The 26,132-nt window shown below is 44.5% G+C and overlaps 1 protein-coding gene across 3 annotated transcripts in view; it reads right to left on the reverse strand.

Moving 5' to 3' along the window:
• Positions 1 to 22,929, reverse strand: part of PHF19 (PHD finger protein 19) — a 34,501-nt gene extending 11,572 nt beyond the window's left edge. Inside the window, exons 1-12 of one of the 3 annotated variants that reach the window (XM_083721791.1) lie at positions 22,652 to 22,911; positions 11,681 to 11,725; positions 11,380 to 11,574; positions 10,805 to 10,886; positions 8,843 to 8,938; positions 7,561 to 7,661; positions 6,714 to 6,862; positions 5,173 to 5,268; positions 4,846 to 4,914; positions 3,160 to 3,280; positions 733 to 800; positions 190 to 360 (exon numbers count right to left, since the gene is read on the reverse strand). In XM_083721791.1, coding sequence (XP_083577917.1) covers positions 190 to 360; positions 733 to 800; positions 3,160 to 3,280; positions 4,846 to 4,914; positions 5,173 to 5,268; positions 6,714 to 6,862; positions 7,561 to 7,661; positions 8,843 to 8,938; positions 10,805 to 10,886; positions 11,380 to 11,559 — 1,133 coding nt within the window. In that variant the 5' untranslated portion in view covers positions 11,560 to 11,574; positions 11,681 to 11,725; positions 22,652 to 22,911. Of the gene's footprint in view, positions 1 to 189; positions 361 to 732; positions 801 to 3,159; positions 3,281 to 4,845; positions 4,915 to 5,172; positions 5,269 to 6,713; positions 6,863 to 7,560; positions 7,662 to 8,842; positions 8,939 to 10,804; positions 10,887 to 11,379; positions 11,575 to 11,680; positions 11,726 to 22,651 lie in introns of all 3 variants that reach the window. The other 2 variants (XM_083721792.1, XM_083721790.1) reach the window with 2 other exon arrangements.
• Positions 22,930 to 26,132: the final 3,203 nt, after the last annotated feature.

Consider the following 26,132-nt stretch of genomic DNA (forward strand, 5'->3'; position numbering starts at 1 on the left):
GACTTAGACAAGGCAGATTCAAATCCCCCTTGGGCCACAAAACTCGCTGGGTGACCCTGGGCCACTGATCATCTCTCAGCCTAGCCTACCTCAAGGAGTCTTTCAGAAGGCTCCCTGAAGGAAGGGTGAGATACAAAAATGTATGAGAAACAGTTCTGGTCACAAGCATCACCCTGCTCAAGTGCAGACCTGCTTTGGTTGGAGGAGTTGGGGTTCTCTGTTTCCTTCGGCTCAGGAGGTTTGGCATCAGCCGGCCCTGGGACCTTCCCTGGCAAGAGTTTGTCTGGTGGGCTTGGTGGGACCCGGACCCGCAGTCGGAAAATGCACTTCTTCTTCTTGATTTCCTTCCCACTCAGAAATCTGAAAGGCAGCAGACAGTAAGGTTTGGTATTGATTTTTCAATTGGTAGTGATCCCCCCCCCCCCCGAAAATGCAATTCTAAAAGCCACCCTGACTGGTTGCAGATTGGCAAAATGTTTTTAGCACTTGCAATGTCTACTGTGCTTTTAATTAAAAGCTTTTCTCCTGCAGGTTCGGCAGCATTTTGGGAAATGGTTTTCCGAGACTTTTGTCAGCCTCCATGCGATGGCTATCTCACCCTTTTCCTTTCCAAACTCTGACTTCCAGGTCAACCAAATGGAAATTGACATCAGGAATGACTTTCCAAAAGATGTTGATTACAGGGAACACAATAAAAGTGATGTGGAGAAACAGCCCTTTTATTACTCTTACCTGCTTTTGTAGCTGTTTAGTGCGTTAAGGAGGTGTTCGGCTCTCTCTGCCACGGGAGTGTTCTTCAGCTGAGAGGAAGAACTTACTTAGTTATTTTCAATTTCTTTTTAAATGATGCTTTAAAGGGTCAGAAGCCCTCTCAAGGCAGCCTTCCTCAAACTGCATCATAACATTTAAAACATAAAAACACAAGTATTAAAACTCAGACAGCGAAGTACAAACAACCTGTTCCAGACCAGCAGCCTGCATAAAACATTTCAGACAGTTCAGAGTAATTTATAAAACAAAAAAGCAGCTGCTAGTTTAAAAACAGGGACCTGCACCATCGATTAGAAGCAGACTGGAACAAAGAAAAGGCCCATTTAAAGGCGCCAAATGCATGTTGGTGGAAGAGCAGCTTCCTTGAATGCAGAAGGTTAGAGATTCAATCCCTGGCATCTCTGCGTCTGAAACCCCAGAGAACTGCTGCCAGTCAGTGTAGGCAGTGGTAAGCTAGATGGACCATTGGTTTGAAGCAGCAGAAGGCAGCTTTCTGTGTTCCGCGGAAGGGAATTCTTAGGACCAGGGCCAGCACCAGAAAGCTGCCAGGGATGAGGGGCTCTGTGGGTCCCCATCATCCTTGATCATTGGCCATGTTGGGCAGTGGGGCTGAGGGGACCTGGCAGCCCACAAAATCTGGATGTAAGTGAAAATCCAAGAGTTTCAGGCCCCAACCCAGTTAAAGTGACTAAGGCTGCAATCCTAACCCTATATACCTGGGAAGTCTTCTGAGTAAACATGGTTAGAACCAGTGATCTTGGGGGGGGGGGGAATGGCATGCAGTACCACCACCCTTGGGACGCGGGTGGCACTGTGGGTTAAACCACAGAGCCTAGGACTTGCCGATCAGAAGATTGGCGGTTCGAATCCCTGCGATGGGGTGAGCTCCCGTTGCTCGGTCCCTGCTCCTGCCAACCTAGCAGTTTGAAAGCACCTCAAAGCGCAAGTAGATAAATAGGTACCGCTCTGGCGGGAAGGTAAACGCCATTTCCGTGCGCTGCTCTGGTTCACCAGAAGTGGCTTAGTCATGCTGGCCACATGACCTGGAAGCTGTATGCCGGCTCCCTCGGCCAATAAAGCGAGATGGGCGCCGCAACCCCAGAGTCGGCCATGACTGGACCTAATGGTCAGGGGTCCCTTTACCTTTACCTTCACCTTTTGGGGGGGGTAAGGAGGCGGGAGGGCTCTCGGACTCTTTCAGAGCATTGCAACTCCCTCCCCAAGCCCCGGAAGCATTTGCCCAGCTTAGGGAAGGAGGCATGATGCTGTGACAAGATCCTGGAACCCTACTGCCTCCTACCCAAAGCCAGGCAGGGGAGGTCTCTTCACTTGGGTGGCAGCGCCCTGGTAGGTGGGCAAGGGAGCATCAAGCAGCTAATCTGTCCTTACAGCCCAGCCTTGGCATCACCCCACACCCCTCCCCCACACACTGGCCTCTCCCCCTGCTTGCTGGTGAGTACTGGAACTTTTTTTCCTAGGAAAAAAGCACTGGTGCAGCCTAAGTCCCACTGAAGCCCAAAGAATAAGCCAGCCTGGTTGTGATATTTTATTAGCTCATTTGAAGCCTTACTATTCTAATTAAAAATTTAAAAATCAATAAAAGTTTAATATTGCTAAGGGGGGGCACGCAAGGCTTTGCACAAGCCCCCCCTGGCCCCACATCATGGCTATGGGAAGCTGCCTTGTGAAGAGTCAGACAATTGACCCATCTAGCTGTGTATGATACTGAGTGCCATCAGCCCTCCAGAGTTTCAGACAGAAGTCTTCCTCAATCTTACTTGGAGATGTCAGGGACTGGACTTGAAAATGTCTCTACATGCAATGCATGTGCCCAAGCACTGAGTTGCAAGCCTTCCCCCGATGGAAGCTGAAAGGGGCAGGGGTATTGCAAGTGGCTTCTGTGGTTTCTTGAAGCGTTGGCCAAACATTATTCTTTGGATCCTTGAGGGCTAGCAGCTTAAAAAAAAAAAAGGCTGAGATTCTGAATTCCTGAACAGCACACAGCTCCTCATTTCCCCAAAATATTAATTTAGCATTTACTGTTATTTACTATTTTTTATTCAAACTGTGTTTATTTTAAATTGAAATGGCAACATATATACTTATACCAGTGAACATTCTGATTACGGCCACAAGGTGGAGCCCACGTTCCAGCTTTGAAGTTGTAAATGGAACCAAGCAGAGTTCTCAATGACTCTGTCACCCTCCTTCTTTCAATGCAGAAGTCGGAAACTTTGACCATCCAGATTGCCAATGGGTTCTAACTACCATCAACCTCAGCCAGCATGCTCAAAGTTCAGGAATTATTGGAGTTGTAGTCCAGGAACATCTAGAAGGCTAGTAGTTCCATGGCCCTGCTTTTACTGGTTTGACAGCCCTGCCACTTACCTTCCCAAGCTGCAGAAGGTTCCAGCGCTGATTGACAAATGTCAAGATTTCACCAAAGTCAAAGTATTTCTTTTTGCTTTGGACACCCAGGTTGTAGAGTACAAGATGCACAAGATCCACCCTGTGCGTGGTAAAAGGAAACAGAATGACCAAGGTTTCCTGCAGAGGACCTGTTTACAGAGCATTCATCCTGATTTTGCTAGCATAAATACTATGCGGATATTAGACTATGGCCACATTAACACCATAGATTTAAAGCCCAGTGATACCACTTTAAACAGTCTTGGCTTCTGCCAAAGACTCCGGGGAGTTTGTTGAGGCCGCTGAGAGTTATTAGCCGGCCCCCAATCCTCTCACAGAGCTACAACGTCCAGAGTGGTTTAGCAGTCAACCTCTATTCCCAGAGAGATTGTAGCTCCAGGAGTCTATTTTCACTTACATGTGCATTCTTAACCATGCTTTTATTCCAGCATATGAATTCTCGTACACATTACCTGGCAGGAGAGCTGCATTGCAAATTTCAGAGCAGAGCAAATCCTGAAGGTGGCAGTGTTTCACTTCCCATTTTGTTTTGGGAAGAATGGATTAGGTAGGTTCACCTTTAAGCGAGACCTGAATCGAATTTCTCCCTCATCCCTTGCATAATTGCCACGTTCTTTACCGCTACCAGTTTACAGATTGCCTCCCATAAGAAAGACTCCAAAGGACATCTCTGACACCTTGACTCTTTTCAAGCCCCTAACGCAACACAGAAGGATTGTTAGTTCATACTAAACACGGTCATTTCGGTAAGTGCCTGTAAATAGAAGGGGGGTTAATGTAGATCTCTGGCTGCTCATGCTTACTTATGAGGAGGCCATTTCACAGACAGCTGAAGCCTTGGCAATGCATTCAATGATCTAGTTATCTGACAGTGTCCCTGATCAGTTTTCTTCTTATGCGCTATTGCCTTGCAGGTCTTTTCCACCTGGCCTGGGAGGGCAGGTGAACAGGGCTTTTTGTATCTTTTCTTAAGATCTTGTGATTTATGTTTTTTGATGTTTTATTTACTGTTTATGGCTACTATTGTTATGTTGCAGTAATGTATTCTTGTATGTTGTAAGGCCCATTGAGCATGGTTTGACTGTGGAAAGGTGGCATATAAATAAAATGTATGTCTGTATGTATGATATAAGCATGTCACACCCTGTAGCAGGGGTTCCCCAAAGTGAGCAGTGCCACCTCCAAGGGGACCAGTGGGAGTACCTGGGAGGGTGTTAAGAGGCAAGGCAGCAGTAGCAGAGCTCTGGAGATGAAAATGACTATCAAACTTTGAACAGCTAGTACCACTGGATGAAGTTCATCAGTTTTGTTGAATTAATTAAACTAAATAGTTTTTGTTTTATTTTGAATGAATGTGCAATTGATGATTACTGTTCGGAATGTTATTATGTTATTGCCTTCCTTAGTGGCGGAGGGGTATTATTTCTGAATAATGATTTATACAGGGTGGGGGGAGCACTCAGGATGAGTTTATAGAACCAAACAAAGGTGGTCCACTGCTCTACAAGTTTTGCTGGAACCGTATTTATTTCACTACAAATAAAATATTCTATAAAAAAATAGAAAATAAATATTGCTGCTTATATACAGCTGATTTCCATCGCAATAATAAACACTGAGAGTGTGCTTCTTCCTCTGCCTTACCATCTCAAAGACAAACGTTTGATGTACTCTGGACCCTGGTTGCACACCGCGCAGCAGAAAACATAAAACCTGAAAGTTAAAAAAACAAAAACAAATAAATGAACACGCAGGACTTTCTTTAACTCAGATTAGCAGCATTGTATACCTGGTGTTGCTCTGGTATGAAGCCAAAAAAAAGATGTCAGTAAAAGTGCCAGGCTGGGGAGAACACTGCACAGATTGTAGCCACCACCAGAAAGGCCCTCTCCCTTTATCATTCTCCTCCAAGCCTCCCTCCGAAAGGGGACCCTAACACAGCAATCCAAAGAAGGTGAGGGAAAGACGTACCGGTCTCCATACATCATTGGGCAGCTAAGGCACTGTGTGCAGGCTTCATGGAACCATTGTTGGCAGCGGTAACATTGCAGCATCTTCAGGTACCACCTGGAGGGGAAAGAAACCTGGTTGGATCGGGAGAGAGTTGCAACACCTGTGGAGTATTCCCTACTCAAGTCTGCCAACCACAGTACTAGCATGGGTTTCCCAGAAGGATGCTGATGAGGAATTGCGGCCTTTGGGCTGAAAAAAAATACCCCACTGGTGAGTTAGATTAAATCAGTCCTTCACAACCTGGGACCCTCAAGTCGTTGTTGGACTCCCAGTTACCATCAGCCCCAGCTAGCGTGGCCAATGGGCAACGATTATGGAAGTTGTAGTCTAACATCTGAAGAGTGCCAGGCTGAGGAAGTCTGAATTAACTGAGAAGAACGTAAGAAAAGCCTCCTGGATCCGCAAAATGGCTCAGCACCCTGTTTTCTCACAGTGGCCACAGAATAGCTATCATGGCTAGTAGCCATTGATAGTCATCTCCTCTATGAACTTGTCTAATCCTCTTTTAACGCCATCTATCTATCTATCTATCTATCTATCTATCTATCTATCTATCATCTATCTATCTATCTATATCTATCTATCTCTATCTATCTATCTATCTATCTATCTATATCTATCTATCTATCATCTATCTATCTATCTATCTATCAATCAATCAATCAATCAATCATCTGTCCGTCTGTCTGTCTGTCTGTCTGTCTGTCTATCTATCTATCTATCTATCTATCTATCTATCAATCATCTATCTATCTATCTATCTATCATCTATCTATCTATCTATCTATCTATCTATCTATCTATCTATCATCTATCTATATCGGCAAGGGATGCCTCTTCCAAGCCAGTGGCACACACATGCCTCATCTAAAAGACAAGAAACTTGCTAACTGCTGTAACTTATTTAATTTAACTGGTCCACTATTCATCTGCAATTTAACTGATTTATATTTCTGCAAAGCAGGTTGAAGTGGGCATAGCTCGATCGATAGAGCATGAGACCCTTAATTTCAGGGTTGCGGGTTTGAGCCCCAAATTAGGCAAAAGTTTCCTGCATTGCAGGGGGTTGGACTAGATGGCCTGTGTGGTCCCTTCCAACTCTACAATTATATGACTCTGTGGTTCCAGCCAGGCAGAAACACAATGGGAGTGCAAATCAGGGCCCATAAGGGGTGTGGCCTGGAGAGAGTCCCAAGGACCAGACAGAGAGGCTTGGAGGGCCGTATTAGGACCCCAGGCCAGTCATTTCCCAGTCGTGGTGTAGGTAAGCCTCTCTATCTATCTAGCTGTGCGAGACACACACATTTTAAAGCTTGCATGTGCACCCCTGCAGATGTGGACCACCACATGATTCAGGAGCTTAAATTTCCAAGGGAAGACCCCCACAGAAGAAAAGGGCAGGATAGATTTGCTCCCTATTGTCAGAGGTCTTCAGAAAGCTCCATCTTCTCAGACATGCCCCTGGGTGCCCCCTTTGTTTTCGTTTCGGTTTCTCTTACTCGCCAGGGCCGCCACAGTAACAGTAACACTGCTGGTGATTGGTTCTGTGGTGAGAGTCCCATTCCAGCTCCTGCAGGTTATAGGACAGCACCATCTTGATCCTTTGCAGTGTCTTCGCAATGGTGCCTTTCCTCAGGGCTCCACCATTCTGCAGAGGCAAAAAGCAGCAAGAGGTTCAGACCGCAAAAAGTCGTCAGGGACTGGCAGGTGCTAGAGGATGAATGGTGGCGGGGGGCGGGCGGGATGCTGAGCAAAGCTGGGGTAGGTATAAATAATGAATTATTATTATTATTATTATTATTATTATTATTATTATTATTATTTCATTGACAAGAGCACCTGCTTTGCATGCAGAAGGTTCCATATCCAGGAAGGGCCAGGAAGGACCCCTGTTTGAAACTGTTTTTCTTTCTCTAATACTTTTTAATCTCCTCTCTTGTTTTCTTTCTTTAGGTTTTCCTATTTCTTTCATTCTTCCTTCCTACGTTCTTTTACAGATTAAGTAGCTGTTTGTATCAGTATATTATAACATGATACTTTGTGATGGATATGCAATTTTGTATATCTCTGAATACGTATCAATACATAAATTAAATAGAGAGAGAGAGATCTTTAAGAAATGGTGTCAGCATAAACAAAGCTTAAACTGGATGGATCAATGGTTTGACTTATAAAAATAATAATATTCTGGCTGTCCTCTGGCAGAGACAGCACACTAGGTTTGATCCACCACTAGCAATTACTAGGTTTTCACATAGGGGCATCCATAAAGAAGCATCTGCCCAGAGATTGTATGCTCCCGAAACGAGAGCTAGCAGAAAGCATTCCTTGAATCCTATCACTCACCCGTACAGCCAGGGCAAAGATGCATCTCCGACAGAACCAAGATGAATCCAAGGAACTCTCATCGCTGCTCACTGCTGGGATATGGCATTGCTGGTGGAAACCTGAGAGGCAAAGTTTTGCAACTACGTCCAGAGGCTGAGCACTTTCTACAGGGTTGCACTAGGCTGAATCCATCACACCATACACTGAAAGTGCATAGCTCCCCTCCCAAAGATTCCTGGGAACTGTAGCTTGTATAGGGTGCTGGAAGTTATAGCTCTGCAACGGGCAAACTACAGTTCTCAGGATTCTTGCACTTTTGTAACCCCTAGGCTACAATGTCGAGCTACAGAATGATAAACACACACACACCCCTAACAGAAATTTTCAGTCCTTGAACATTGGAACAATCCAACCCATAGTGGATTGATTCACTGTTTGTAAACAGGGCCATGAAATCTGGGGGGTCATTTTGGGAAGGGGTCTAACTGTGAGGCTGAGGACCAGAGAGTTATTTGCAGGGACCAACATTTGCGACAAACCCCTTCCTGCATTTACTCTGGGATCATGAATGTTGTAGAAGGGCCATAGCTCAGTGGCTGAGCACCTGCTTTGCATGCAGAAGGTCCTCAGTTCAAATTCCCAGCATCTCCAAGTATGGTTTGGAGAGACTCCAAAACCCTGGAAAACCATTGCCAGGAAATGTCAACACTGGGAAATACTGAGCTGGATGGACCGATGAGATGGACCAATGATCTGACTCAGCTTAAGAAGATTCCTATGTTCCTAGGAATGTCACTCAGCATGCCACTGCCAAGCTCTGACCAAAGGAAAGAAATGCAAGATGTCCACCAGGGAAGCTTCTTGACACCAGCAGGAGGCTGCAGCCATCTAAGGGCCACTCGGAGGCTGCTCTCCTATTGAGGCAAAGGAGTCTGGCCCCATCCACCAACCAAAGAGCAGCAGGAGGGAGCTTGCTTTCCAGTCTCCTTGACAGAAAGAAAACTAAAGTGCATAACATGAAAGGAAAGGGTACTGGGAGGGAGGAGGAAAAAAGCAAAATTGGGGCATCAGACAGTTGCGGGGGGGAATCATCTTATTATTATTATTACATGCCACTCTAGGAACCTTTTCGATCTGGAGAGCAGGGCTTTTTTTTTTTTTAAGAGACTTCCTGCTAACCTAATAATGATACACCAAGCTTGCTGAGCGATAAGGGCATTCTCGTTGCTGCCATTTTCTGCCTCACCGCCCCCCAAGCCCCTAACACAGGGTGGTGGAACTTCCAGGACATTCTTCTTACCAAGTCCACATTTCCCGCATATCAGTATGTCATTCAGAGGGGATTTTGTCTTTTCCATACAGATGTTACACATTGATTCTTCACCAGGGAGACCAGCTGAAAAAGAAGACGAATGTCAGCAGCAATTGCCACAACCACTTGGGAAAAGGATGGAGTACCATTGTACTGTTGAGAGTGTATTAACCCATAGTCTGTTTGTGTGGTTTGGGAGCTGCATGGTCAGGGAAAAAACAATGCTGTCCAGGGTTGTGAAGACTGCGGAGAGAATAATTGGGTGCACTCTTCCCACCTTGGATCAAATCTATGCTTCCAGGTGCTATAAGAAAGCTGCAGAGATAGCGCAGGATAGTGCACACCCCGGAAATGATCTCTTTCAGCTTCTGCCTTCTGGAAGAAGGTACAGGGTTATAAAGACTAGGACTAGCCGCCTAAGAAACAGTTTTTATCCAAATGCGAGTTTGGTTTTAAAGGCAGTGTAAGGTAGTCTCTGTTGGAGTATATTGTATTTAATTATGGGGTATCAGAGTTTTTAGAGGGTTAACCAGGCTGGGATAGTAAGCTTGTTGGTTTTTGAATGTCTGATGTAGATTTTTTTCAATTTTGTTGTTCCGTAAGGGACAATGACAATAAAGATTATTGTATCGTATCGAAGCCCAATCCTACTGTCACTGGAGGTGGGAGATTTCCACCTCATATACAAAGATGAAAAAGCCTTATATCAGGGTCCCCTCCAGAAATACATTTTATATAACGCCGGTGGTGAGTTTTCTGCTCATGGTGGTATTGGGGCGCTTATATGCAGGCCACCTTCACACACATAAAACACTATGATGCCACTTTAAAGCAGAAGAGCTACAATTCTCAGAGTGGTTCAGCAATCAATCCCTCCTTCACAGGGGACTCGTAGCTCTGGAGGGGGGCGTGGATAACAATTATCAGCACCCTTAATAGCTCCCTTAATTCTTTGGGGGAAAGTCAGGACTGTTTAAATGTAGCCATAATCTTGTGATGCACTGTGATGCAAGAGCTGCCTCTCTTCATAAGCACCAATGCAGTAATAAAGAGGAATGGTGTGTGGCCACACCAGTAAATTTACCACTATTACACTATTATTGTATCAACGGCATGTTGCAGAAAACCCCAAAGTGGGGGGAAACTCCCTGTCTGGAACCCTGGAGAGCAGCTGCCACTCAGTGTGGACAATATTGAGCTAGGCAGACCAATAGCCTGACTTTGTATAAGGCAGCTTCCTATGTTCTAGCATCAAAAACTCCTGTAAGTTGGGAGCACAGGAAATTGCCTTATAATCAATCTGACCATCGTCCACAATGAGCTGAGCAAGTCAAGGTTGGTATGTGAAGGTTGTGTTTACAGGAGAACCATGGGAGAAAGACAGAACAGGACGTAAGCAAAGGATTGTTATTAGAAGTTGTGGTCGGGCAAGAGATAAGGAAGCTAGAAGCTTAATGTTATGACTCACAGAAAAACTATTAGAATTTAGCTGAAGGTGAAAGTAATGCTATAGATGGACATTGCTGCTCCATTGCTTATAAGTGCTGTTTTCATATTTGGTGTGCCACCCACTGTCTCCCTACTTGCTGATTGCGTCAGTTGTGTCACACCAGCCTTGGAACACCTAAATAAACATCCCGTTTTGCTGACAATCAGGGGTGGGTGGGTGTCTGGATTCTCTTGACCATTCCAGGGCATTGGGCTTGAAACCCAGTATCTCTCAAACACTATGATCCTTCAAACCTAACACATCAGGGAGAAGCTCTGCAGTAGAGCCATTTGTTTCAGGAAGTCTCGTTGTGTGTTTCAAAATGGCACCCACCTACCCCTGAAATTTAACATGGTACATTCTGCTCCCACACTTCAGGATCCCCCTCCATTGTTCCACTACCACCAGCATGTAGGCTGGGCCCATGCAGAAGTCCCAGAGAAGACTGCAGACTCACTCACCGTGCTGGATGTCTTTCCAAAGCACCCAGTATTTGGAGTTGTCTTCAAAGGTCATCAGGCAACTCTGTTTGGAACCGCTCACCTGCAAATATGGAAACCAGGGGGCAGAGAGAGAAAAACTGTTAAGAACCAATGGTTCACACAAGATATTGACACAAGCAAGAATGGTACAATAATGAGGTGGAATGAAACAATTACTTCAGCTGGTGGGCCTGGAGGGCAGAAAACGGATGTCCCATAAGCACCCCATTCACTTCATTATTACATTGGCTTGGCACCCCCTCCTCACTGCCTCACTTTGCTCTGAAATTTCAGTGGGACTATGACTGACGTGTTCTCAACCTCTCATTGAAATCAACAGCAATATAAGGTGCTTACTTTTGATTTGATTTGCACACACTCTGTGCAGAATATGAATAAAAAGTGAATATCTTCCTAATGTTCCCAAGAGCATAAATGATGTTTTGTTACTCTCCGTGAGAATAGGACCCAGCATTCTCTGTCTCAGGAAAATGATTTATTTTTTCCAATAAAGAAGCTTTTTTTTAATTTTTTTTAAAAAACGCTTTCTTTACCCTCTTGATCTTCCCAAGGTAATAGAGCCCATCGGTCCAGCAGCACAAGACGTTCTGTCCTTCCATTAGCTTGAGCATCAGTTCTTGACGGCTTTTACGGTTCTGGGCGACTGTATCCGCCCTGGATTGGTCAACAGGTCTGCTGCCCGCAAGCACAGGCTCAACACTGGCACTCTCCATGACCCTGAGTGGACACTGGTGGTAAAACATGAATTTTTAAAAAAATATTTTTTACATTTTAAAATTCAGCTTCATTAATGAAGGTCAGGGGATACCAAACTTTTCCAGCTGGCAGGCCCACCTGGAACTCGAAGAAAGTGACAACACACGAAGCACAAAATGGTAGCTGCATATGATATGAAATAAATAATAATAATATCTGGGCGGCTTCCAACATAACACATAACACAAAATGGCCATTCCCAGAGTTCCATGAGGAAAAGGGTGGATTCTTAAACCACTCTGGGAATTGTATACCTATGTAGGGAATAGGGGTCTCCTAACAACTCTCAGAGGGCTGAGACGTGGGTGGCGCTGTGGGTTAAACCACAGAGCCTAGGACTTGCCGATAAGAAGGTCGGCGGTTCGAATCCCCATGAAGGGGTGAGCTCCCGTTGCTCGGTCCCAGCTCCTGCCAACCTAGCAGTTCAAAAGCACGTCAAAGTGCAAGTATATGAATAGGTACCGCTCCAGTGGGAAGGTAAATGGCGTTTCTGTGTGCTGCTCTGGTTCTCCAGAAGCGGCTTAGTCATGCTGGCCACATGACCCGGAAGCTATATGCTGGCTCCCTCGGCCTATAGAGCGAGATGAGCACCGCAACCCCAGAGTCGACCACAACTGGACCTAATGGTCAGGGGTCCCTTTACCTTTTAACAACTCTCAGCACCCTGAACAGACTATAACTCCCAGGATTCTTTGGGGGAAGACACAACAGCTTAAAGCAGCATGGCACTGTTTTACATGTATAGTGCAGACGGGGTCCATGTGGAGGCCAACGGGCTGTGGAAGCCACCATTTACTGAGGGTGATGTTTGCCCTGATTACATCACAAAACCACAACCCCCTCAAGGAACTCTTTTGGTTCAAAAAACAGGAGGCCCAGCAAACAAGCCAGTAGCATGGACCGCCCGCACCATGATCTATTTTTATCTCTTTGTTGGCGGCGGATGCATTTGCTCAGCAGAGACTATGGAATTGAAAAGCCTACAAGATCAGCTGAGCCAACAACATCTAACAGGTCACTCTCCCAACGTCTGGCAAGCAGATGCCTTGCACAATCTATTGGAGCATGACCCTCTGGTCACGTGTTGCTGCTGGCTGATCAGGATCCAAGGGTTGTGCGCAGAACACTCTGCAACAAGGCCTGGGTGTCAGTATCTGCCTCACTGAGCTCACACTGGACAGCAGCTCAAAAATGCAGGGCAGCAATGGCGAGTCTCAGGGTTATGTATATTCCCAGTTGGTTGAAATCACCTCAAACTGGGACTTCGGTATTAGAAGGCAATCAAATACAGGTGAGTGGGATCATCTTGGGAACTCTGGTGGCTTCAGCTAGGAATTGCATGGTTTATAAAGGGAACCTGGGATAGGAGGCATCATGTAGCCTGAGCACTAAAACACAATGATTACTGCAATGCACTCTGTGTGGGGCTGCCCACAATTTTTATTGCACTCAGGCAACCTCTAGGAGCTACAGGTGAGAGCTGAGTGCAGGGTAGGGACCAAAGATGGACAAAATAGGGGCATCACATGTTCTCCACCAGAGGTATTACTCCTCCACTAACACTTCCCTCTACAATACAATGAGCATCAACAAAAGACCCAGATCTGGTGAGGAAGCACAATTCACCCATCCCTCCACAAAACCAGAAAACTGCTCATAACTGCCAACATGTCCAGTGTGTGACAGCACCACACCCCAGGAAACAGCTTCGAATGGCCAGTTAAACCAGGGTAGCCAAGGGGTCTCAAACCCTCAGTGAGTTAGGGTTGTATGCGATGATGGGCTCTGGTGGATTGAACGGACAAGACCAAGAGTGGGTCCAATGGTCAAGAAAGCAGTTTCTGCATGTGCTGTAGAGGGAAGTGAGGGGCTGATGGGGCTCATCAACCTGGAAGTTAGCCCATCTAGGATAAGGAAAACTCTGATCCTAAGATATGCCTTGTGGGATATCTTTGGGAGAAGACGAGGCTAAGTGGTAAACCCTACATAGATCTGGAGCGGAGTCTCTAAGATGGTTGGGTGGCACCTTGTACGCCTCCTTCCACAACTCCTGCAGCCAAGCTGATGCCAAACGTATTGCTCTGCTTTCCTTTGGACCACATCAGGGAGGCTGAGAGAGGGGTCTTCTCATCTGGGGAGCCCAGGACCTCCATACACACTGCCCAGACTTGTGCCCCAGGGAGGTCACTAATGCAGCAGTCTGACTTAGCACTCCATTGTCTCTTGAGACAGATGGATGCTCATAACATTGTATTCTTTTCTGCTTTGTTGTATAGATTTATTTAGCCACCTTGGGCGGGTTTCTCAGAGACAAAAAAATTGGTTGTATCCAATTAAATTCTTCTCAGAGTAGACTTAGCAAAATTAATGGACCTAAATGAGTCATGTCCTTCATTTTATTCCAAAGTGAGTAGGACTAACACTAGATACAATGGATTATCATTGAATCATTATTAATAGTTTTCATGGATATTATTTAGTTGATCTTCAATTCATTACTGTGGTTGGGCATATACACATTATTGTCTTGAAAGAATCTTTGTTTGGAAAGGCAGGACATAAACTGGTTTCAAAAAAATTAAATGAGCTTATTGTTATTAATTTATATACTATATTATTAATTTTAAACATATTTAATATTTATCAAACTAAATCCTGCTCAGATTAGACCCACTGAAATTATTGGACCTAAATTTCTCATGTCTATTTTTAATTGCTCTACTCCTCATAGTCTAAACTGGAATATAAACTACATAAGTTAAAGCACCATCTATGTACATGGTGCTTTACAAAGAACAGGTTGAAGAGATTTCTGCCAGCATTCCAAAATTAGCCGGGCACCAGTCAATTCTGCAACTGGCAACCGGCATTTTGCAGCTGGATGGAGATGTCTGGGGGGCACCCTTGGTGCCTAGCATCTCCCCCTGCCTGGCTGCAGTCAGCTGGTCTTCTGGGCACTGCAGCAGCAAAAAAGGGGTGCCATTTGCTGCCACGCTACTCTGCAGACCAACTGATTCACCTGACAGCAAAGAAAAAATATTTAATTTTTTGCTGCCGTACTGCCAGGCAAATCACCTGGTATGGTAGCGCAGCTGCAGCAAAATAAAAAATAAAAAAAATGCCTAGACATTTTGTTTTTGCATCCACAAACTACCGTATGTTTTGCTCTATAAGATGCACTTTTTCCCTCCTAAAAAGTAAGGGGAAATGCGTGTGCGTCTTATGGAGCAAATGAAGGCTGCGTAGCTATCCCAGAAGCCAGAACAGCGAGAGGGCTCACTGTGCATTGTGCTCCCTCTCGCTGTTCTAGCTTCTGGCTTAGCCAGGTGCAACCTCTTCAGGGCAGCGGGGAGCCTTCATCCCGCTGCCCTGAAGAGACTGTGCCGCTCTTGGGGGCTTTTCCAGGAGGTGGTGGAAGGGACAGAGCGCGCAAGAGCCGCGCTCCCTTTAAAGAGCCACACAGAGCCTGTGTGCGGCTCTTGGGGGCTTTCCCCATCAGTGACAGGCTGCCCTTCTCCCTCCTCAGGGAAAAGCCTGCAAGCGCCGCACACACGCTCCACACGGCTCTTGAAAGGGAGTGTTGAGCAGAGCCTGGCATGCATACAGGCTCTGCTCAGTGCTCCATTTAAGGAATATTTTTCTCCTTGCATTCCCCCTCTAAAAACTAGGTGTGTCTTATGGTCAGGTGCGTCTTTTGGGGCGAAAAATACGGTAGGTCCCAGGAGCCACATGGCTCCTTGGTTTTTTTCCTATCCCAATTTCTAACACTGGTTTCTGCCCCTGGGGAGCTTACAATTAAGGAAGACATCAGAGGAAGGGGGGGAAGGGGGAGTAAGATAACAGGAGGACATATGATTGTTTCAGGAACTAATTGTCTGATTGGGTGTAAGGCTACTTCCTAAGGAAGTTTCTTTGGACAGCTGTTCCTTAACTTTATTTTGCCAGCTGAGGAAGCCAGCGCCAATTAGCAGCAGGATACAGCAGGCGCAGTCTGTTGCTTGTTAAATCAGCGCTGGAGATTGAGGCAGGTCAGGTTCCAAGGAAGCTCATTCTGTGTTCGGTTCCAAACTATGAGAAACCGCCTCTGGTTTTCCAAGAAAAAGGTCTGGAGTTCATTGGATTTGCTTCTCCAGCCTCACAATTACACAACGCACAAACCCGAAGGGACTCCAAATCTCCTTAAACAAACACATAATCACCACCCATCTTTACCAGGAAGCCTTTGGCACAATATTGCCACATGTCTTAACAGCTCTTGATTTCATTATTGATCCTATTGTCAGCTTGAGCCCCACAAGGGGTGCTTATCTTAAAAGGGGATGTGTAAATCTATGAAATATATAAATAAAGCCATAGTGCATTGGGATGTAGCCAATGCTAGGCCTACTCAGAGTAGAACCACTGAAATTAATAGCCAAGACTATGGCCACATTCACACCATACATTTAAAATGATATGCTACCACTTTAAACAGTCATGGCTCCCACCCCCACAAATAATTCTGGGTCCTAAGGGTGCTTAAAGCTGCTATCAGACCCCCGCTTCATAGACTTCTCTGTACAGAAGAGGAACTAATTGTTAAAGCCCCCTGAGAATTGTATCTCTATGAGGGGAATAGGGGGGGGTCCTGTTTCCAGCTCCCAGCACCCTTAACAAACTACAGCCCTCATAATTCTTATGGGGAAGCTATGCCGTTTTGCAGTGGTATCACAGTACTTTAAATAGGAAATGATATATGACAGCCACATTCAAATCTCTCATGGAAGATGGAGAAAGCTTTTCTCCTTTTTCTCCTGCTCTGGAAGGTAGGACCAGTACCAATGGATTCAAGTTACAAGGCAGGAGAGTCCAACTAAACATCAGGAAGAACTTTCTTTTCTTTCCCCTCATAATATTTTATTAAAGCTTTTTCATAATACAATACAATAAACTAATCTAATAAACAAAAACAGAGGAAGAAAAAGAAAACTCTCAAGGGTAGTTCTTAACCCTTTTCTCACAAAGAAAGGGATAGACCTCCAAGCCTCTCACCTGGGAGCTTCCATTTCTTCTCCCAGATGTTTCTAAGCAGAGGTTGGATGGCCACCTGTCACGGATGTTTTATCTGAGATTCCTGCCTTGCACGGGGCTGGACTAGATGGCCCTCACAGTCCCTTTCTAACTCTGCAATTCTATGATTCTAAGAAATGTATGGTGTGAACATGATATTACTTGAGTTCATTAAGTTATTTGGGTTTATTCTGGGTAAAACTTAGTTGGGTGCAACCCATCATAACTAGAAGAGATGCGTGTTCCTCTACATAGTTTATGCTGCTTCTATTTCCCTCTTCTCTCTTTGTCATCTCCCCCCCCCCACACACACCCCTGGTCACATTTTACACTGCAAGCTCCTCAGGACAGGGACCTGTCAACCAGAGCTTTTGCCAAAGGGCTCTGCACATAGATAAATAAATAATGGTTCTTGAGAACAATAAAAATAATCAGTAGCCCATGACACGGAGGGTCACCACTGCTCACCTGACCTCCAAGCAGTTGCTTTGATGCTGCCTACCAGGAGGAAACAGGGAGGAAGTGGTGAGATTGGCACAGTGCAAATGCACCGGAATAGCCAATCGGGTACTCCTGCCAACGCATTTGCACCACTCTGACCTCACCGCCCCTCCCTCTCCCAGTAAGCAGCAGCAATGCAACTGGCCAGAGGGGCAGGTGAGGGGCAGGTTCCCAAAGATTATCATTATTATCATTTTGTGTGCAGGTGTGGGTGTCTGCACATATGTGTATATTTGTATGCAATGTTTGGCAGGAAATAAGACAGTAAATAACAAATAACAAACTGAATATTGATGTATGTAATTTTTATTTCTTTTAGCGGTAGTATGGCTGTATTGTTTGTTTTAACATAAAATCATTCAATAAAAATTATTTGAAAAAAGAAAAAAGAAAAAAAGAGAAGCAGGTTCCCAAAGTCAGGTGAGGGGCAGGTTCCCCACCATGCCTTCTGCTGCTGGAACTTACTATTCCACAAAAAGGCTAAGGAGTAAACCATATACAAATCTGGAGTGGAGTCCCCAAGGCAGTCAGATGGCATCTTGTATGCCTCCTTCCGGCAACACCTGCAGCCAACCTGGTGTCAAACGTCTTGTTCTGCTTTGGCCCACATCAGTATTATTATTATTATTATTATTATTATTATTATTATTATCATCATCATCATCATCATCATCATCATTTATTCATTTCCCATTTGACACATTACATCCATACAAGCTTTGCCTTAGTCTTATATAGACTTCCCAACTTAACTTCCATCGACACTCTATTTCAAATTTTTAGTTTGCTACAACTCTTTACGTTTTCTCTCCCCCCCCCCTTATTATTTCTCTTTTCTTTTCTTTGTCTTGTCTACTGCTGCTCATAGACTTATCCTACTTGCAAGTTAACCTTGATACCACTCTAAAGTATTCTTCGAAAAGCTCCCACTTGCCTCTTTTTCTTTTCATCACAATTTCTTATTTTGGTTGTCGAACTTGCTAACTAAACAAAATCTATTAACTTCTGCAACCATTGATCCTTTGTTGGAACAATAATTTCTTTCCAATTTTTTTGCATAAGTTTTCCTTGCGGCCACAGTTGCATATAAAAATAGGTTCCTTGTTTTCTTAGGTATATCTTCCCCCATTATTGCCAGCAATAAGGCTCCTGGTCTTTTTGGGAAGGTGAATTTAAGGTGAGTTCCTCATATATCATTTCCCAACCCCCAAACTTACATTGCCACCACATATGATATAGAGAGCCTCCTTTTTCTAAACATTTCCAATATGCATTAGATCCTCTCTTGTGCATTCTGGCACGTTTACTTGGCATCAGATACCATCTATATACTATTTTGAAGATGTTCTCTTGAATTGCATAGCAGGCCGAAAATTTTACTGGCCCATTCCATAATTTTTTCCTTGCCAAAAGTTCAATGTTATATCCAATAACTGATGCCCAGTGTATCATCGCCTCTTTCACTTATTCATCTTTAGGTTCCCATTCAAGTAGAGTTCTGTATACTTTAATTTTTTGTTATTTCCCAATATTATTTTCTCAAATTCCAATCCACCTTCTACAAATCCTTTTTCTTTGCCTCTTCTAAATATCTCATTTATTTGGAAATACTGGAATCAATCTGTGACTAGTCTAATCACTTCTTCTTCTTCTCTCTTTTTTTAAAGTCTTACAGAGTTATCTTTAAATTCAAGAAGGTCTTTATACGTTCCCCGGTTTTTTTCCATGTTCATTTTCTTTACCACAACCGCCTCCATTGGAGAAATCCAACATGGGGTCTTCCTTTCTTAACATTTCTCTATATTTTGCCCAAACATTGTACACACTCCTCCTGATCACATTATTTAAAAAACTCTTGTGCACTTTGGCCTTATTATAATACAAATAGCTATGCCACCCAAACCTTAGGTCAAATCCAAGTCAAAGGTTCCTTCATCCTTTAATTCTACCCACTCCTTCACGCACACAGCCACAAAGTACAGTCTCAAATCAGCAAATGAGAAACCCCCTCTATTCCTCTCATCTCTTAGTATTTTATGCTTAATCCTTGGCGTTTTTTCTTGCCATATAAAAATTGTTAACAATTTTTTGGGAACATTGTTTAATTTGGACCACATCAGTGAAGCCGAGAGGGAGGTCTTGTCACTTGGGCAGCTCAGGACCTCCATCCGCACTGCCTAGGCTTCCACTCCGAGGTCACTTCCAGGCTGCTAATGCACACTTTGTCTCTTGAGACAGACAGATGCCAACAATAACGCCACCTTTCCTCTGAAAAAAAGTCCCCCCCCTTTTTTTTTTGTCTAGAGGATGAGGTAGAAATGCCACACAGGAATAAATGAATAAACACCCAAAGGAAATTACAAAACACCAACACCACACACACCTGTAACACAGCAATCTGCTACTACTTGCCTCAATGTCCAGCAGCAGCAACAGGAACCAAAATCACTTAACTCTGCCTTCTGTGTCTTGGAAAGGCTGTCAAATATCCCGGCACTTCAGGGTGCCAAGCAACGGTTCCATCTTTCTAGGACTTTGCGGCAGATGTCCAGAGCCCTTCTTAGCAGAAGGAGCACAAAGGTCTCTAAACCCATCAGGTCTGGACTGCAGCGCAGGTGAGCCCGTCAGAGCAAGTAGGGCACATCCCCACCAACCTCAGAAAGTCCCCACCTGCCTGCCTTCTTACTTGCAACCAGTTCCGGGAGTGGCCCAGACTGCCAGCTTCTCTGCCTCCTTAGTCTCAGGGGTGCCCTTGTATAAGTCAGCAGGGAAGAGAATGGCAGGGGGACTAGACCAGAATTAGTTGGCGCTGCCTCTCATTGTCTCTGGCACCACCTATGACTGGTCTCTCTGCCTTCTGCCGCCACTGGACCGTGGTGAGTGAAGGAACACATAATACCACCTAAAGGGGCACACAAACCCTGCCCTAAGAATCACACTAGACAAGAGTTTCAAAAAGCATGGGGAAAATGCAGAGAACACTTCACAAAACAGTGCCCTAAAATGCATACCTGGACTTGTTCCGATTAATATCTGCAGGAGACTTCGTGGATATTTAAGTTATAATTAGAAAAATCTTAATAATTATTCATAAAGGAAACAGCTTATAAGAAGTAAATAAGGAGGCCAGATACAGGATAAGGGAAGTCTTTTATTAGGTTGTTTTAATTGTTGTATGTTATGCTTATTGTATTTCTGTATTGGGGGGGGTATGTTATGTTGTAAATAAAATGTCCAATAATTTTGTTAAAAAACAACAACAACAAACCTGTCCTAAGAAGAGCAAGTCTAAAACAACCTGTTCCACCGAATGGGGTGCAGGTGAGGGGGGGTGTGTGATAGGGCAGCCCAACCATTTCCTTTCCTTTCTTTCTTTTTCATCTCTAATTTAGTTGCCACAATTCGAATGCGAAAATGTAGCATGGTGGTCAGAATTTTTAAACAATACAGGTGGACTTCACACACATCAGCGGGAGCATTTTCATTTTAGCCTACATGCTTTACCTGAGCATAATAATAATGCAAGGGCAGCCCTGCTGGATCAGACAAATCTAGTCTAGTTCAGCATCCCGTTTTCACAGTGGCCAGCCAGATGCCTGCAGGAGACCAGCGAGCAGGATTTGAGCACAAGAAGGCTCTGCCCTCCTGCATTTCCCAGTAACTGGAATTCAGTAGCATTGCTGCCTTCAGCCGTGCAGGTAGAGCATAGCCTTCATGGCTAGAAGCCAAGGATAGTCCTAAACTCCACAAAGGTGCATAGGATATCAGGTGCTTGGAGCAGCCTGAGTATGATGCACCCCTTTCCCCAGGTTACACCTGCTCACTGTCCCTCGTTTGCAGTCTCCATGAAAAATTCTACATGGCTGAAATGTACCCTTGATCAGTGATAATGCTACTTGGATGAGAGGCTTCCGCGTGTGGGTGAAAACCCCTGGCTGGAATGCACCTACTGACCATTTGGAAGAATGCAGAGAGAGGAATCACAGGCGCATCTGCAGCAGCACAACCAAACTCTCCAAAGGTTTGCCTTCACCCCTGAAGATGCATTCCACCACTGTCTCCCAAAGCAGACACATGTCAACAATATATATATATAGTAAGAGTCACACCTGTAGCACCATACGCTTTTGGCTCTGGCCCTGCCCACCAGAGGCATGTAGTCCCTAGAAGATTGTCCATGGGGGGAAATACAGTACAGCCTTTGAGTGAAAGAGATTCCCTGTCCCTGGTAGACTGTTCCTGAAGATGGAGGTTCCACTGAGTCTAATACTATTCGACAAACCTATTCTACAAGCCCCATGCCAATTTCCTCCCTCCTCTTCCACGAACTATCAAGACTGTGCCCTCTCTCTGCTCAGAATAATCCACGGGGCATCACTATCTAGGGGGGTGGGGGGGCTCTCACTGTAACCAAAGGGAGAGAGTAAATCTCCCGCGTGTAGTTGACTAAGAGCCGGCTACTCACCGCGCTCTGATTGGCTGATTCAAAAAAAGACCCGTGTAAAAAAAATTTTTTTTAAAGAAAATACATTTTTAGGGGGGGTGTTAACAACACACCGTCTGTCTATTCAAACCGAAAGAAGTCAAAGGATGCGGTTAATAAAAAAAGCGTCGCGCGCACAGGGTATCTCCGCAACTAAACGTCCCCTATTTCTTATTCATCATATTTACCCAAGTTTGCAAGCAACTGTCAATGAAGTATCTGCACAGTCAGGCGCGTGCACAACCCCCCTTGCGGAATCCCAGTTTTTATCAGGGTTGCTGCAGCCCTACTCGGAGTAGGCCCATTGAAACTGGTGGGCATTGACTCACACCGGCCCGTTCATTCTAGTGGGTCTGCTCTCGAGTAGAATTCAGCCGGTTACAGCCCACAACACGAGACTTTTAGTTCCCAAAGGAATACAGAAGCGGTTACACTTTCATTTTTGATAGCAAAACAGGCAGCTTTCTTCCTCTCCGCCCCCACCAACCCGGTACCCTCAGGCGGCTCGATCTTCTACCCCTTAATTCGGCAGTAGCCCGCACCACGTTCAACTTAAGCGAGCAAAAGGGACACCTTTGCTTTGCATGGGACGGAGTGCGTGGGCTTGCAAGCGCAACGTGGTTGCGACCCCAAATACACGTTTTACTCGGAAGCAAAGCATCTCTCGCCGAGTTCAATAAGTGACTTGCTCCCTAAGCGAGGATCCACAGCCTAAATAACCACAAACGTAACGATCTTGTCCCGGTTCATCTTTATTATTATTTTTTTTAAAAAAAATGAACATGCAAGCTGCGTGCCTTAGGTTTTGCAAAATCCTGTAATCCCCCCCCCCCACCCACACACACACAAAGTTTAGGAAATAAATAGATAGAAAACTCTGCAACTCTCTCTCCTAAGGCACGCCGCCGCGAAAGTTTCTCTGCAAACCCGCTCGCTTGGAGACCTGCCGGACACCCCCTTCTCTGCAACGCGCGCCCCCGCACGCCCTCGCGGCGCCGCCAAATACAAAACCTTACCGGTTTTCTGTATCAAGAAAGTTTTCTTTTTTCAGTTCCACTCCTGCTCCATTGGAAAGAAGAAAGTGCCAAAAGTACGGGACGCAGTGCGCGCAGGAAAAGCACTAAAATGCCTCCCGAACTCACTGAGAGTCCCGCAGCGGGGCTCACAGAGCGGACTCCCCGCTGCACCCCGTGGCCCTTCCCACCAGGTTCAGAAAGGTGTCTGTCTCTCCTCAGGCAGCTGTTGCAGACTGAAGATGCTGAGGATGTGAGGCGCCATCTTCTTTTTTTTCCTCTCTCCTTTTTCCCGCGAATTATTTACGTTTTGCTTATGCAATTAGCGCAGGCTGCTTCCCTATTCCCCGCCCACCAGACCGCCCCCGGCTCCTCCTCTGGACTCCATCCCGCCGGTAGCAGAGCCCTCGCTTCAACTGAGCGAAGGGGGGGGGGAGGGATACGTTGTCTCCCCCCCCCGCACTGCCCACCCCTCCAAAAAAGAAAAGAAAGAAAAAAATCACTGCGCAAAGATTGGAGAAAGTTTTGTCTTTGTATACATAACACGATATGGGACTAGGACCAATGTTCGGCATCCATACTCAGCCAGGGCTGTTTACTTGCCTGTCAGTTAAACCTACCTCACAGGGTTGTTGTGAGGATTATATTTGGGGGGGGGGGGAGAAAACCATGAAGACCACCTCCAACTCCTTGAAGCAGAGGTGGGGTAGAAATGCGATAATAAAAGCGTGATGAGTCTCTGTGCTCTGATGTACCTTCAAATTCCACGCTGCCAATAATGAACTGAAGTTAGCCGCTGCCCTCAGCATGCCCTGTCTGAACTCCTGAACTCACGTGTCAAGCCCACTTCCCCCCCACTACGCCCAATTACGCCCCCGCCCCCTTCTGGCCACTTCTAGGTAGCGGCGATGCGCACGTGCAGTCGCATGTCAGTTCGGATGTGTGCAAATTGGTGGTTGTCTGTAGCTAATATAAGGGGCTTGACAAGGAGTCAACATAAATGGATTTTCCATGCCCTTACATCTGCAAACAGATTGATATTGTTTCATTGATCCAAGGGGGGCATTAAAATATTGGCCCCTTTGATCAATGGATAGACAATGTGACAACCCTTGCAACATATGAACAGATCACTCTCAGGCGAAGATTGGTATGGACAAATATAATGATATTTGGAATGTATTTACTGAAACCATGGTGACTCATGAACTAATGAGGGGAATAAGAAGCTCATCTCCTTACATATATACTACATTTGTACTTTAACCTCAATTCCATTTTATTATCCTTTTGTTACTGTTGTTTTCCTCGGCTTTCTGTTGCTTTTTAAATATTTCCGCTCCTTTCCCCCTTCTTTTTCTTTATTTCATTTACCTTAATTTACTGTCAAGCTTTCATTATTTTTTTTTTAAGGTAACCCCATCTTGAGAAAGTTGAAATGCCTGAAAGATAGGATACGAGGGTCTGGGGAACAAATATCACAACCGGAGAGAGACATGTTAGAATGTAATGTAAAAGTGTTGTCTAAAATGTATAAAATATTATTAGAATGGGAGACAAAGGATAAGCAAGGAAAACCCTCGGTGATACACTGGGCAATAGGTATCGGTCATAATATAGACATGGAAGCATGGGAACAATTGTGGAATATGGATATAAAATTTACAGCATGTTTTGGTCTAAGAGAAAACTATGAAAATATAGTGTTGGCAAAAATGTATAAATCTAAATCAAATAAGTGGTGGAAATGTAAAGAGAAAGAAGGTTCTTTTTTATCATATGTGGTAGTCTTGTAGTAAGGTTAAAGCTTACTGAGATATTATATATAATGAATTGAAAAGGATGTTTAAAATAACTTTTGTAATAAAAAAAATCAAATCCTTTTCTTTTGGGAATTATAGGGACACAACTACCTAAACTGTATAGAAACATTCGTTTATGCTACTAAAGCGGCAAGAATTTCACTTGCCCAAAAATGGAAAGAAGTCCCAGCAAAGGGAGAAAGGATACAAAAACTTACAGAATATGCAGAAATGGCGAAACTCACCGGAAGAATAAGAAATCTAGACAACAAACTTTTTATAAAAGAATGGAAATGGTTTATTGAGTATTTACAGATAAATTGTAAACAGATAAGAACATTGGCAGGATTGTTTTAATAAGCTGCAGTTTTATAAGAGTATATATTTGAAGGAGATGAATAAATGAGCAAATTAAGTTAATTTGGATATGCAGAAGATATTAAAAATAAATTTAAGGAACCCCAGAAAGAGGAGGAAGGAAGTCAAGTTTTGAAATGTTAAAATGGTTGTAAAATTAGTGAAATGTATAAATCTGAAAAGCATAAATATTTTTTTTAAAGAGAATGTTGAAATGCCTAATGCATAAAATATCTAAAACATAAAATAAAATGGTTTCCCAGACTGATAGAGCAGAGGTTCCCAATTAGCTGAAGACCCCTTTTTTGAAAGCCAGGCCATGGGCCCCATACTTTTGAAATTGTTGATAACTCTATGGTCTTACCTGTGCAAAGCATTTTTTTGAAGAAAATGTGGGGTAGTCCCTAATAAGCAAAATATTTTAGGTATACTTAAAAAAAAATTGTGATATTACCACACAAAAATGGCAAAGGTTTAGTTAGTGGGGCAGACAAGTTTAATTTTTCTTAAACTTACCTTGAGGGCAGCACGATGGAGCCCAAGGTGGCACAGAAGCCTTGGTGCCCCTGAGAAAAACAGCGCAGGGCTGGGTTCACAGTGTGCCGAAGCTACTGTACCCGCCACCATGGCACAGTGACCATGCAGCCACACCAGGTGCCAGTGCAGCTTGTTACGCCACTGGTCTACAACCTTTGAAAAATGATTTCAATGAACCATCACAAGTCCCATCAACAAGTGCACAGATAGAGTTGTTAGCTGTACAACACCAGATTCAAAAGGATTCCTTATCCATGAATTTTCAGGATTTGCTGCAGGGAAGAAATCTCTGAAGCTAGTCGCTAAATCACACAGGTGCTCAGTGCTGTAATGTTTTACTTCTGGTATCAATTCTTCATCGTTGGCCTCCATAAATGTCTCCAGTGTTGGGATGTTAGTGAGGCTGCCACCTTCTACTCGGCTTGCCCATAACCAGTGCTTTTTTTCCTGGGGGGATACAGAGGGACGCCTACCCCTAAACATTTTGTGAATCTAAGTTTGGCCTCATTGAGGGGCAGTATTTCTATATGAGTAGGGAAATGAGAGTACCCCTAAACATTTTTTTAAAGAAAAAAAAAACACTGCCCATAACCATAATTTTTAAATCACTGCCTCAATCTTATCTTTAGTGTAAAAATAAATAAATTAACATTACTGTACTACCTTGGAAGCTTGTGTTGAGAATGCTCAGGTATGTGAAAATGCCTACTAAGTAGGCTGCCATACACAAACCACACAAAGTTGTTCAACTGGTCACATGGAAATTTTGAATCCATCAGAAAAAGTCG

Source organism: Podarcis gaigeae (genome assembly GCF_964106915.1).
Source record: "Podarcis gaigeae genome assembly, chromosome: Z".
In the NCBI taxonomy this organism is placed as follows: domain Eukaryota; kingdom Metazoa; phylum Chordata; class Lepidosauria; order Squamata; family Lacertidae; genus Podarcis; species Podarcis gaigeae.